We start from the raw sequence: 13,986 nt of genomic DNA on the forward strand, positions 1-13,986 counted from the left end.
GAAGAATGGCTGCTTGTTAAGTCCACGACGGAGCGACCAGGCAGGTTAAAAGGTTCCCCTACGGTTAGCGTGTGTTCCCGTTTTTGAGGTCTGATTTGGGTCCATAGTTTTAATGATTTAATATCGGCTTCACTGCAGCACATGGGACCCCTTGTGATAGGCCAGGAGCCCCGTGTGCGAAAGGCTGTACAAAGAGAGAGTCCTCGGGGAAGAGCCTTTCAGGACCGAACTCTGCTCCCCCTGAAGTCAGTGACAACACCCTAATTGGCTACCACGGGGCAGGCTCACACTCTTCCTGGAAGAGGGCTTCCTGCCATGCAAACTCGTCAAACAGCCGGACACAGCACCCCCTGTTGGCCGACGGAGCCCCATCTCCTGTTTGCGTCAAACACACTTGAGTACTGGGCAGGGATTTCCAAATGTATCATTGAGTGTCTATTTAAATCAATGCCTGCCCAAATTCAGGCTCTCTTTTGTTACTTTAACTCCATCTCAGGTAGTATGAAGGCCAAAGATTAGACCTGAATGAACACAGAGTAATCCAGGGTGCCACAAACAGCAGGGTCGAGGACAGCTGCCTGGTGCTGTGACAGTGAAGCCTTTTTTCTCTGTTGCCTTTTGCAGCTGTTTAGAACACAGCAAAATGAGGGGGAGGGGGCCTGGACGGAGCTGGGGGACGACGACTTGTATTTCTTTGAATAAGGACCAGCACAAACAATCTCAACGTCTGCCTACGTGTCTTACATTTATTAACCGCTTTCCTTTTGAGACATTAGGACTCAATGTGACCAGCCACCCACTGTCTTTCTTCTTCTCTTTTTATACAAAAACCATCACGGGAAACAAAAAAGAAAACCAACAAAAGACAACATTGAAAAGATGATTCCACCGAGAAATACCTAAATCACTGTGCAGCTCATCGCACGTAGAGCATAGTCCAAATTGACATGGTCAAAAAATGGGAGGGCGCCCACATGCCATCATAAACTCAGACAAGGGAGGGAGAATTGAATCGGACATTTCCATCTCTCCATTCTTAAATTTAATTTAGTCTCCCCGGCTTTCTATTGGCTGTGATGGGAGGTGGATCTGACCATTAGGTAGATAGACATCTCTCAGGGATGGTCTAGACCAGGGCTATTCAACACGCGACCTGTGGGTGGGAGCCAAAACAAAAAAGGCATCAATAGAATGGTCTTCTGGAGATATGTGTTTTAGTAGTTAAATTCCTGGACTGTCATTTCTCATTAAAAGTCCTCTCATATGGGTGGAAATCAGGTAAATATTGCATTTTATTAAGATCAACAGAACTGACTTAAGCGGAGCCTATGTATTGTGTAGTCTTGCCTTAAACTTTGTATTCATGCCCATCAGTGTGAAAGAAGCTATGATTCTATGATTAGAGCCAGGACACTGTTATGTTGCTGAATGTGTGTGAAACTATGCAGCTCATGAGGCTGAAAGGTGATATTGACACAAGAGACCCTCTAAGATTGGTTTTGGTTTTTTCCATCACCTTTGCTTTCTGTCTAGATCCACTTCCCTACTAGATTTTGGAGTGAACTTATGCAAAAAAAGGATGGATTCAATACTCTGCTAGACACAAACCTTTTCAGGCCCACGCCGCCCCTTTCTTGAAGTGCGCAACTAAATCCCCTGCTTTTTCCCAGTAATTTCCTCAATTAGCCACTTTGCTTTACAGACATTTATATTTAATGTGGAATTTGCTGTAAAAGTTTCATAAAGACCTCACAACGGAAATCACTAGCTTACATCTACTTACATTTATCTAGCAAAAACCTTGCGGCTAATCCAAAGGGAGAGAGAGCAATCATAATATATCAGCCACCTTTAACAAATAGGTTATTTTTCCTTGCCTATACAATGCACTATTATGCTCCTTGTTTTTTTTTCTAATGGGAACAATGCAAGCAACAGTGATGGGAAACAGCAAAAACAAAAGAGGCATTGATAAGAAACTGATTTGCAGTCTGAAAAGCACTGAATAATGTTACACCTGATAGCAAGAAGACCTCAGCTAATTTAATGCCACAATATTTACTTAAATGGGATTCTAAACATACAAATTATGGTTGTTTAGCCTCAGGCTGTTTTGTTGAAAGACTTTTCTTAAATACTATGAAATATAAGCTTGAAATGGAGACAAGTGTTTTCCTGAGACACAAAATACTAAGCCGAAATCATGTTCATTTTGTAAAATGGAAAAGCTACAAAAGTTTCAATCTAATCTATCTATCTATATCGCCAAAGTCTCGAAGAGCTGCTTTGGTTTTCTTAGATAACTGCATTTCTCAGTGGGTTTACTTGCATATGTACCTTGTTTTGGGGGTTATTAGAATTGATGTGGTGGGCTGAAATATTTCTGTTGGCAATAGACATGAGTACAGATTTAGGCCCTCATCCTGCGAAGAGGAACACACACATACCTGGTAAACAATTCCAGGACTTCATGATTTCAATTGGCATGGTGTGTAAACTTAATTGCGTGAATCCATTTGGTAATGTCAGAGCCTTTCCTAAAGAGAACAGAGGTGTTCTTTTAATGCTGTTACAGGTGTTGTCTTCTATATTTAATTGGACCTGCCATACTGGTGAAGGGTAAATAATTACATTTGAAGATAAATTAAGGAGCAGACCAACAAACATTTTTAATGTGCATACATTATCTCCTGCAGAACCTAAGGGATCAATCCTTTGTAATTAGGTAGTGCAATCAATAAACCATGTACTGCATTTCTTTAAAAAAATATAGGGCCCAATCCTGCAAGTCCTCACTCATTGACTACAATGTACGTTTTGTTTGTGTAAGGGCCTGATCCTTCAGTCCTATCTCATCTCTGCTTTAATGAGGTATAAGATGCAATTCTTTGATAATTTCCTTTAAAATAGCATTTTTCATAAGTAGCTTCAGCATATAGATCAGCCAGGTGTTCTGGGGGTGGAGTGTGGGCGGGGCCAGGCTGGCGATTTGGGAAGGCAATGCCTTCCCCCATCTAGCATACTTAGAGCTCATGGCCCTGATACTGTGTTAACGAGGCTAATTAAGTGGACTGGATGTGTCCCAACATAGCTTTTGATGTGAAAATACAGCAGTTCACTTAATTAGCCTCATTAACACAGGTCCTACAATTGACAAGTACTTCTTGTGCTGTTATAGCTGTATCTATATCTTGGTTTCTGTTAATTCCACTACAATTCATCTGATGAAGTGGGCTTTACGCATGAAAGTTCATGATTCTATATATGTTGGTTTGCCTCTAAGGTGCCACAGGACTACTCATTGCTTTTAAAGTCACCAACTAATCCAGCGACCCCTCTGAGCAGCAGACATTTAACTATGTGCTTGACTTTAACACCATGAATCGTTAGAGCTCGGCCTGGATACAAAATCTGAATCCACATCCACGAGCCACAGCTATCCGAATCCACATCCACGGATACAGATGCCCCTGGCTCTAAAGTGAATACCCATCGATATGAGGGGTTTATGCAGGTGTGAAAGAAACTTCCATCTCTTACAGGTGCTTGAACTTGTATCTCTGCCAGCTCTTTAATTAGCTTCTTGCTGGGTTTTGCCACAGCTCAGCCAATTCTTGCGTGGCAGCTGTACAGACAGGCTGTGTCTAGACTGGCAAATTTTTCCACAAAATCATCTGATTTTGCGGAAAAACTTGCCAGCTGTCTACACTGGCCGCTTGAATTTCCGCAAGAACACTGACGATCTCATGTAAGATTGTCAGTGTTCTTGCAGAAATACTGTGCTGCTCCCGTTCAGGCAAAAGTCTTTTTCCAAAAGACTTTTGCGCAAAAGGGCCAGTGTAGACAGCAGAGGATTGTTTTCCGCAAAAAAAGCCCTGATGGCGAAAATGGCGATCGGGGCCTTTTTGCAGAAAACAGCGTCTAGATTGGCCACGGATCTTTTCTGCAAAAAGTGCTTTTGCGGAAAAGCATCCTGCCAATCTAGACGTGCTTGTCCGAAAATGCTTTTAACGGAAAACTTTTCCGTTAAAAGCATTTTCAGAAAATCATGCCAGTGTAGCCGTGGCAAAGAGTAGCACTGATTCCGCACAGCACCCAAGTTAGAAAGGGGGAGGCTATTTAGCTCCATTTGGCTTAGATTTGGATCTTTTTCTTTTTTTTAAACCTTCCTTTCTGATTTCCACGTGGATTTCTGGTCTACTGCTGCCGCCCCAAGAACAGCCCTGGCTATTTAACTGGCCCAAGAAACAAAATGCAGGACTATGTAGCACTTGAAAGACTAACAAGATGGTTTATTAGATGATGAGCTTTCGTGGGCCAGACCCTCATCATCTAATAAACCATCTTGTTAGTCTTTAAAGTGCTACATAGTCCTGCATTTTGCTTCAGCTACACCAGACTAACACGGCTACATTTCTATTACTAGCCCAAGAAAGACTGTCGCAAAACACTGCCACTTCCTTCCCGTTTTTCCTCCCCTCCAGCTCATCTCAGGAGGTGGCTTTTGCCCAGGAAAGCTCACGATCCGACTCAGCTGGGTGTGCCGGGAAGGGGCCGAAGAACCGCTCGCGGTTTGCAGAGTGACAGCCTAACATGGGAGGGGACCCCTCTGAGCCTCCCCAAGCGAGCCGCCAGTGGATAGGCGCCCACGCTGGGGCCTCTTGGCGACGGCAGCCCCTGGAGCCAGGCGGCTGGTGCAACCCTGCGCGGGCACAGCGAGCAGCTGGACCTCCCTCTCCGCCTTCCTGAGCCCTGTCCCGCCTCCGCCCGGGGCGCAACCCCCTCTCCAGCGCAGCGCGCCCCGTGCGCTCTGGGCAGAGGCGGGGCCCCGGGCGCGGCTCCCATTGCGCGGGCCGAGGAGGCGGACCCAGGCGGCGGCTGGCGCATGCTCCAGCCATGGCTGCGCCGGGGGAGACGCTGAGGAAGAGGAGGGGGGTGGGGGGAGCCTCCAAGCCCCCCCCAGCGCCCAGCCACGAGGAGGGGGAGCAGGCGCCCCCCGCCCGCCTCCCGCTGCGCCCGGGCACCTTCTGGCTCAGCAGGATCGTGCTCCTGCGCTGCATTGCGCTGCTCTACTGTGAGTCTCTGCGCCCACCCCAAGCGCAGGCAGCGCGCAGCTCCTTTCCCCGCTCCCAGCGCGCAGGGGGGAGGGCGCCCCGCAGGCCAGGCTGCCTGCAAGCAGGAGCCCTGCTGGCAATGCGGGGGCCGCCCCCCCCCAAACACGTGGAGGGAACTTTGCTCACCTGCGCCCTCTTGTTGGGGAGGGGAGGTCTCTGCACCTTGCTTTGTAGGTGCCCACCCATGGCTAGCCCCTGCCTTGGTCCACCAACAAGCCCACCATTTCCCCTGGTTCTGCCTCTTAGCTCCCCTCTGCAGGGCTGTGTAAGGGGACTCAGGCGGGGGACTCCCACCCAACCCCATGTGGGTCACACACCTGGTGCCCAAGCAAGCGGTGTTTGTTGGGGCCGGGGGCAGGGCCAATGTTCCCTCTACTCTTTTCTGTTCAGGTGTGGATTGTTCCCATCCATGTGCCAAATAAATTTTATCGCATGCACCGAGGGATGTGCGGATGCGCACCCCCAGGAGAAACAAAACCCAGCTGTGGGAGCTCTGCTATCAGCTGGGCAGCATCTGACTTTCTCCTGAGCGGTCGCCCAAGCATCCAGCTTGCAGGGGATGCTGGGCAGGATTGTCTTCTGGGTCTGTACTGCACCTAGCACACGGGGCTCTCGCTGAGGCTGCCCAGCAAAGAAGCCTCTTAAGAACATAAGAGCAGCCGTACAGGGCCTGACCAATCATCCCGCTACCCCAGCACCAAATCAGATGCTTCAGATAAAAATCACGGCACAGGACCATTGATCGAGTGGTCCCGATCCTGTCCTGTTGCCCCAGCTTTTGGCAGTCAGGCGCTTAGGGAGACCCACAGCACAGGGGTGCGTATCTGACCATCTTGGAAAAACAACATGGGGTCCTGTGATGGGTTTTGCCCACGGAAACTCATGATTCTCTGTATTTTGGTTAGTCTCTCAGGGGCTACAGAGCCACACGTGGCTTTTACAGGCGCAGACAAACATGGCAAGCCCTCTGAGATTTTTCTGACCCTCTCGAGGAATGGTACTTCACGAAGTTGTTCTCCGGGAGCCTGTCTAATTCTTCTTTGTACCCAGTGATGCTTTTGAACCCAGTTCCCAGAGGTACTGAAATGTCTCGTGTTTCAGAAGTGTGCGCAAGGCCACCCTCCGCCTAGGTGCTATGCGAATACAAATAATATGCTGATCAAAAACAGGGTGCTTGAGGGGAGGGGGATAGGAATCCATCCTGCAGTTTCTTGGCTGCTACTCCAGGCCCTGGGATGGGGAATGACTATAGCCTCAGTCGGCCTCCTACAATGGGGTTTGCAAGTTGCTGGATCAGTGTAGGGGAATTAGACTCTGTTTTATGTGGGCGTGTGTGGGGAGAGGTGCACTAGATGGAAAAAGAGTAGCCTTTGAATATGACCTTAATGAGTAATCTTCTCCAGTGAGTCCATTTATCCACTTCTAATCATGCCAGATAAACAAGCTCCCGTTTCAGACGTTGTGTTTCTTCTGTTTTCTATAGCTGATTTTTATAGGACTCTCCGCTCTGCCCAGCCCTTATGCAGTGTCCTTATTGGCTACTCTGTGGCCTGCTCCATTTATCCTCCAAGCTTCGTCTCCCTTGGTCTATGTGGAGTTGGCACACAGCCCAGCTCGGGGTCTGTCTGCATTATAAGCACTACAACCCAGCTGCAGTGACGTAGTTCTAGCGTAGATGATCTGACAGTGACTGAAGGACTTTTTTTCTGTCACTGTAGTGCACCCCCCTCGCCGAAGAAGCCGTAGGTAGATCAGTGGAGGAATTCTTCCCTTGGCTGAGTAGTCTGGTGCTTAGGGTTTCTTAACTGGGTTGCCTTGTTTTAGGTGGAGACCAGGTTTTAGTCAGTAGGTGCTAGAGTCCTTCCTAAGCTTGCTCTGTCGGCTCCCAGTCTCAGGGCAGGCCTGCATTGAAACGCTGCATTGGGGAAGTGCACCTGTGCGGCTGCAGAGCTTTAATGAAGATGCTCTCAGCTGATGGGAGGGAGCTCTCTGGTTGGCACAGAGTTAACCCACTTCCTGGAGAGGTGGTCGCCGTGGAGCCAGGGGAAGCTCTCCTGATGACATGGTACAGTCTACGTGGGCGTTAGATTCAGTGTTCCCTGTGAGCTGTGCGCATGTGCGGCTGTCCAGGAGAAATGTAAATGCTGCCCAACTGATTAGCAGAGTGCCCTCTGCTAGGTTTTGTGGTTTTACTGCTGGTACACATTCATATATGCCTCGGTGCACATAAAATTATTCCGCACATGGATGGTTAGATTGGTGTAATTGTGTCACTGGGGGGAGGTTTGTGTGTGTGTGTGTGTGTGTGTATTTTCATACCCTTGTACGATGTAATTACAGTATGCTGAGAAATATCTGCAGTATAGACCAGATCTCAAGTGTTGTGGGAACTACTACAGTTTCGCTGTGTTGCAAGGCGTCTTTGGTTCTGAATCCCTCACCGCCTCTGATAAATGTTACCGGCTATGTTCAATAAATACCCCACGAGGGCTCGTATTTCATCCAGCTCATACTTTTTTTCTTGCCTTGCGTGGATGGTTGCAGGTACCGGTAAAGAGCGAGGTGTGTGTGGGTTTTTTTTTTGGTGGTGAAAGTTCTGTCCTTTGGACAAACGTGTCACTCCCAGAGATGGAAGTGGGGCTTTGCGTTTCAAAATGACACCCTAAAAAGCGTGCAGGTTCTCATCGATGTTGGTTAATCACAAAGAGCAGTATTATTTGGGCAAAACATTTAGACCGGGGGAGGAAAAATGAAAATTAGACCCCAGTTCTGCAATGGGCCCGTGCATAACTTGACTTGCAGGAGCAGTCCTGTTACCTTTAACTTGCTCACTCATGTCATGTGCGTAAAAGTAAGGCGCATCTTTCCGTGCTGCTGGATTGAGTTCTTGTGCAGATGGCTGCCTTTATAATGTAGGCTCTGGTTCCTGTAGCAAAAAGATTACTGTGATGGCAAATAGCCGCATCTCAGGATGAAGCAGAGTTTTATTTTATTTGGTTGTGTTGGAGGCATTTGAAGATTTTTAGCTGGATTTTAGCAAAGCTTTTTATTGCTTTGGGGGAATCTCCCCCTCCCCCCTATATATGCTTGATACATTTTACACAAGGCTAGCATGCAAACTTTTTGTGCGAATGTTCTAGTATGGCAGCAGTCCACGTGGTCTAGTTCAGTGTTTCTCAACCTTTTTTTTATAAAGTACCCCTTTTTTGAAAAAAAAAAATTATAAATACCCCCTTTTTAAAAAAAAAAAGTACCCCCAGTACCTACAGTTTTCAGACAAACAACATTTTTTTCTACCATTGCAACACAGTTGTTTAAACAACTTAATCGTAGCCGGGCGGGCGATGACATTTTTGGGTGTAAAAAGTACAAAAATAATGAACCGCTGTGAAACTTACAACAAAAAATCAGTTTTCTCCAAATTTCAGTTGTGGTTATGTAACCCCCCCCCCCCAGACTTCTCTTGAGTACCCCTAAGGGTACCCCAGACTTCTCTTGAGTACCCCTAAGGGTACCCCAGACTTCTCTTGAGTACCCCTAAGGGTACTCGGACCACTGGTTGAGAAACACTTGTCTAGTTGATTTCAGGTGCCATTTCCTTTGCTCCTATTCACTTACTAAATTCTTTTAATAAAAACTTTCTCTCTTAATCTCTGCTGCGTGCCTCATCTTCCCCCTCCCCTTCAAAAGCAGCCCATTTTGTGGCTCACCCAGGATAGCAGAGGAATGAGAACATTTTGTTCCCCCAAGGACGGGCTTCTCTGCTGAGCACTAGACAGGAGCGTCACCCCTGGCAGCCAGATTGGAGATAGGAGAAACAGAGGAAAAAGCAGCTTTGGGCACTTCCTCAGTGGAAGATGGATGTTGGGACTCTAGTCTCGGAGACCGGTCTGGCACCGAGATTTCGCCAACTGATCTGGGGGCCTGGAGACTGAACTGCTGTGCATGGTGGTCTTCTTCGCGATAGGCCTGGGGTGTCGGCAACCTTCCAGGGAGAGCCGGCTCGGAGCAGGAGGCCTGTGCGCGTCTGTCGTGATTGGAGGCATCGGGGAATCTTTCCCTTGCCACCGATAATGCTGTTCGCTAGGGACATTCTTCTTATGGCTGAGACCTGTGGATGTGCTGTAGGAGAGCCAGCAGTCCGTAAGCAGGGGCGGGGAACCTTTCTTGGGTTGGGGGCCCACAGAAAAATTGGTCGGGGGCCACACACAAGTGAGAAGGAAAAAAACAACCACCCCTCACTGATGTGGCCCCCGACTGAGAAGGAGAAACACTCCTCACATTCCCCTCACACACCCGAGCCTGCGGGGCGGCCTAGTAGATTTTGTAGGCTCTAGCCACTGCAGTGGGGTGGTGGTGGGGCAGGGTTGGAGCACCAGCATGGGCTCCCGATGGTGGGGGAGCGCCCTGAGCTTCGGGGGCCGAATCCTGGCAAGCCCGGGGCCCGCATCTGGCCCCCCGAGCCTTAAGTTCCTTGCCTCTGTCCTAAAGGACAGCGGTGTCACCAAGAGCAACAGTGTTAGCAGTGACCATATCTTTCACTTACTAATGAAAATGGTGAATGGAGTAACAAGTTAGTGCAAGACAGAAACTCTTTCTGGTCAGGCCTCAGCAAATAACATTGAGAGCAGCGTGCGACGGTGTTAAGCGCCGTGCAAAATATTCACTGTAAAACCCAGACTCTTATCACACTTCGTTACAAATTCTAAATTTGTCCCAGAGCTGCCTGCAAGATGACTAAGATTTGCAGACTGCCAACCTGCTTGGTGTGGAGCTTTCAGGGTGCTGGTTTTTTCGGCATCAAAACCATGCAGTTCTGTGTGATTTTGAGGCATGTTTTATTTCTGGTTCCACTGGAACTAGCTCTGAAAGCCAAAGGTCTGAATCTCCCTCTGTTAAAACGAGAGACATGTCTGTGGAAATCCAGACAGTTGAGTTTCTCGCAGCTCAGTTTGCTGTTCTGCAAAGTTAATTAGTGTTCTTCTCTGGTTCTGTAGCTTGTTGCTTTCTGGACTTTAATATGGAGCAATAAATACAGCATGTACCGCCGTAAATTTTGTTTTATTGTTTCTCTTAAGGTTGGCTTGGAGGACTTTATTGGGCTAGGCAGTGGACAAACCTATTGAAAGTCAGCCCTCGCACCCTGATTCTGTGTTGTTGTACATGGGTAGGATGCTGTTTTTGCCCATAACCCCCTTCGGCTTGTAGGATCAGAACCTTAATAGACAAGACAGACAAAAGGAGAGAGGGAAGAAGTTTCAGTCTCAGGTTTTAGTATTTATTGTACGTTTCAGCGGATGCTCTTCAGCTCTTTTAAAAACCAGGCTTCTAAAACCCCGATATCCTGCACACTTTGCATTACTAATAAGGTCAGGTTTTTGTAATGGAAAGAGGTTTTCAAAATCTTTTACTTGTTACTTTTGGCTTAGTCTAGCGCTCAGTTTAATTCTTAGTCTCCCGTTTTCATGACATTCATCTGATTAAAAGAAAACTCCTCTTTGATTAGAATTAAAGAGGGCAGTAGTAGACATTTCTCCCCTCCTCCCGGTCTTATATTTTGAAAAATCGCAATGTTACTAAAATCTGAATGCTTAAGCTAAGTTGGGCCTGTGTTACGTTTTGAGCCCAAGTATAATTGGAAGTGTGTTTGCAACTGATACCTCGGCAGCATATGGAGGTGCCCCTCCAAATTGAATTTTGCAGTGAGGGGCTGAAATGAAGCAGCTTGCGATCAACAAAATCCCTGGGCCGTGTCAGATCTCTGCTCACTTTTCTGCCAAAGGAAGAGAGAGCGAGGTATCTTTTCAGGATGGGGCACTTTCAAGGGAGACCAGACTGCCTTTTGAGCACAGTTGGGGTTCTGGGTTAACAAGAGTGGGAAACAATTTTAAGCCTCGGGGTCAAGCAGTGATGTAGACCTTGTTTCTGAGGATGGAACAACTTACTGAATCGTAGAATCCTAGAATATTAGAACCGGAAGGGACCTCAAGAGATCATCAGGTCCAGTCTTCTGCCCTCACGGCAGGACCAAGCATTGTCTAGATCAGGGCGACTCAACACACGGCCCGTGGGCTGCATGTAGCCCGCTGCCCATTTGTTTGTGACCCGCGGTGCAATTTGGGTTTACGCAGAGATTAACACGCGGCCCATAGATTGGATCCTTAGCACAAGGCCTCCACTGGAAACATGCTCCACAGTGGCGAGGCGTCTCCCAGGCAGGGTGAGCATTGAAAGATACAAGTGGACGGGCTGGCTGGAACAGACTATATAGGGTGTTGGCATTTCTAGCCCCCAGGGAGGAGTTGCCGAGAGTACCAGGGCATTGTGGGAAGTGCTGGTGGCTTAGCCTTGTGGGCAGAGCCTGAGAGGTGCTGACTGGCTCACACTGGCCACGTTTGGGTCCGGCGCCGCAGCTCAAGGCTTAATTTTTGTATTCCTGCCAGTCAGTGTGAAAGCTATTTGCATATATATTTGCATATATATTTGCATGTACATGCAACCACACTTAAGTTGCAGCCTTCGGCACGTGCTGTGAGTATCATTGTGACCCCTGGGGCTTCTAAAGTTGAGTAGCCCTGATCTAGATCATCCCTGCTGGATGTCTGTCCAACCTGCGCTTAAATATCTCCAGTGATGGAGATTCCACAACCCCGTTACGCAATTTATTCCCGTGTTTCACCATCCTAGTAGCTAGGAAGTTTTTCCTAATGGCCAACCTAAACGTCCCTAGCTGCAGTTTAAGCTCATTGCTTCTTGTCCTGTCCTCAGAGGTCAAGAACAGTTTTTCTCCCTTCTCCTTGTAACATCCTTTTAGGTGCTTGAAGACAGTTGTCATTTCAGATGCTCTCTCTCCCCCCCGCCCCCGCTTTCTGTCTACACTTAGTAAACTATGTTTGTTGTTTCAGACTTCTTGAGGAAATGGCTGATGCTGTTACAACAGACTGACATTCCTCAGTGGTGGGGTTTTTTCGCCTTCTTCCATTTCAGCCCTCTGATACCGATTAACCATACGTCTTTCGTCGACGCCAGGTTTGAAGAATGCATCCGGGGGGGGGGAGGGTTGTAAAATGTGGTGGAAACTTGGTCCTTCTCTGACAGCTATCAGCTCCCGCATTCCAGCCTAGCTCTGCTCATGGAGCACTACGCAGTCTAGCATGCTAGAGGGGAGGCCGGGGGGCTGGCGTGCGTGGGTGTGAGATCTTCCCCTGCATGAAAGAAAACTACGGAGCAAACAACCAAGTAAAGGGAAGGATCTCCCCTATTTCACTAGGGCTACGTCTAGACTGCAAGCCTCTTTCGAAAGATACTTTCAAAAAAGCCTCTTTCGAAAAAAAGCGTCTAGACTGCAAGCAGTACTTTCGAAAAAGCAAGCCGCTTTTTCGAAAGAGAGCACTCATGCAGTCTGGATGCTCTCTTTCGAAAAAGCCCTGTTTGCATTCAAGAACGCCGTTTCTCGAAAGAGCACTTTCGAAAAAAGGCGTTCTTCCTCGTGAAATGTGGAGTACCGCCATCGAAAGAAAAGCCGCGTTCTTTCGATTTAATTTTGAAAGAACGCGGCTGTAGTCTAGACGCAGGTCAGTTGACTGATCAGATACTTGGAAATGTCAAACATGGTCACATATGCGAAGCACTGATCGATTAGAACGATCATAGAATCACGGAATATTGGAACTAGACAGGACCTCGAGAGGTCATCAAGTCCAGTCCCCTTCCCGCACGGCACGACCAAGCACCATCTAGATCAGGGCTACTCAGCACGGGGCCCGTGGACTGCATGCGGCCTGTAGCCCGTTGGTTTGCGGCCTGCAGTGCAGTTTGGGTTTATGTGGGCTCAACATGCAGCCCGTGGGTGGGAGCCAAAACAAAAACGTCGTCAATATCATGGTCTCCTCTTGATATGTGTTTTAGTAGTTAAATTCCTGCTGGTCATTGCTCATTAAAAGTGTTGTCATATGGGTGGAAATCGGGAAATACTGCATTTTATTAAGATCAGCAGAACTGACGTAAATGGGCCTTTGTGTGGTGTAGTCTTACCTTAATCTTTGTATTCATGCCCGTCAGTGTGAAAGATACTATTTGCATATATTAGCATGTATATTTGAATGTATATACAACCACATTCAATAAGTATTGTGGCTCCTGGGGCTTCCAAAGTTGAGTAGCCCTAGTCTAGCTCATCCCTGATACATGCCCTATCTAACTTGCTCTTAGATATCTCCAGTGATGGAGATTCTACGACCCCTCTAGGAAGGACCAGATAAAAGTAGGACTTTATGGCAGTGGTGGGCAGCCTGTTGCTTATTGGGGTTCTGTGTGTGGCTCAGAAGATATTTTTTTTTACCATTTGGCCATGCAGGGTTGCCAGATTCCGCTGGTTTCCATCGGCATCATTTTTTTCCTACCGGTGTTACTAAAGTGACGCGCATGTAAAGCGAGGGCATGTGAAGTAGAGATGTTAAAAGATAACCCTTGCAACTCTTTGCCTTCCCCCCTCCTCCGTGGGGCTCCACGGCCATCCTGCCTCTCCCCCCACCCAAGTGGCTCCCGTATTCCATGCTTGATGAATGCCAGCCCCTCTGCTGCTGCCAGAGTGGACCCCGAAGCCGGCAGCAGCAGAGTGACTGGCATTGACCTCCTTTGGTCCGGCAGATTCCCTGGTTCAGGGCTGGTCATGTCCCAAGGGTGCCAGACTGGGGAGAAATCATACAAGAAATAATAGCAATCGAGGGCTATGCCTAGACTACGTAGAATTTTCAAAAGAGGAGATGCAAATTCAGTGGGAATTTGCATATCTTCTTCCGATCTCACTTTTGAAAGGATCTTTCGAAAGTGAAAGTAGCCTGGATGCAGTTTTTTGGGGGAAAAAAACCCT

General features: G+C 47.9%; 1 protein-coding gene across 3 annotated transcripts in view; it reads left to right on the forward strand.

The window, feature by feature from the left end:
• Positions 1-4,843: 4,843 nt before the first annotated feature.
• Positions 4,844-13,986, forward strand: part of LMF1 (lipase maturation factor 1) — a 438,974-nt gene continuing 429,831 nt past the window's right edge. For 2 of the 3 annotated variants that reach the window (XM_075899802.1, XM_075899803.1), the window contains exon 1: positions 4,844-5,074. In XM_075899802.1, the coding sequence (XP_075755917.1) occupies positions 4,897-5,074 (178 nt within the window). In that variant the 5' untranslated portion in view covers positions 4,844-4,896. The remainder of the gene's footprint in view (positions 5,075-13,986) is intronic. The other variant, XM_014569758.3, reaches the window with a different exon arrangement.

Source organism: Pelodiscus sinensis, chromosome 16, assembly GCF_049634645.1.
Source record: "Pelodiscus sinensis isolate JC-2024 chromosome 16, ASM4963464v1, whole genome shotgun sequence".
Taxonomy (NCBI): Eukaryota; Metazoa; Chordata; order Testudines; family Trionychidae; genus Pelodiscus; species Pelodiscus sinensis.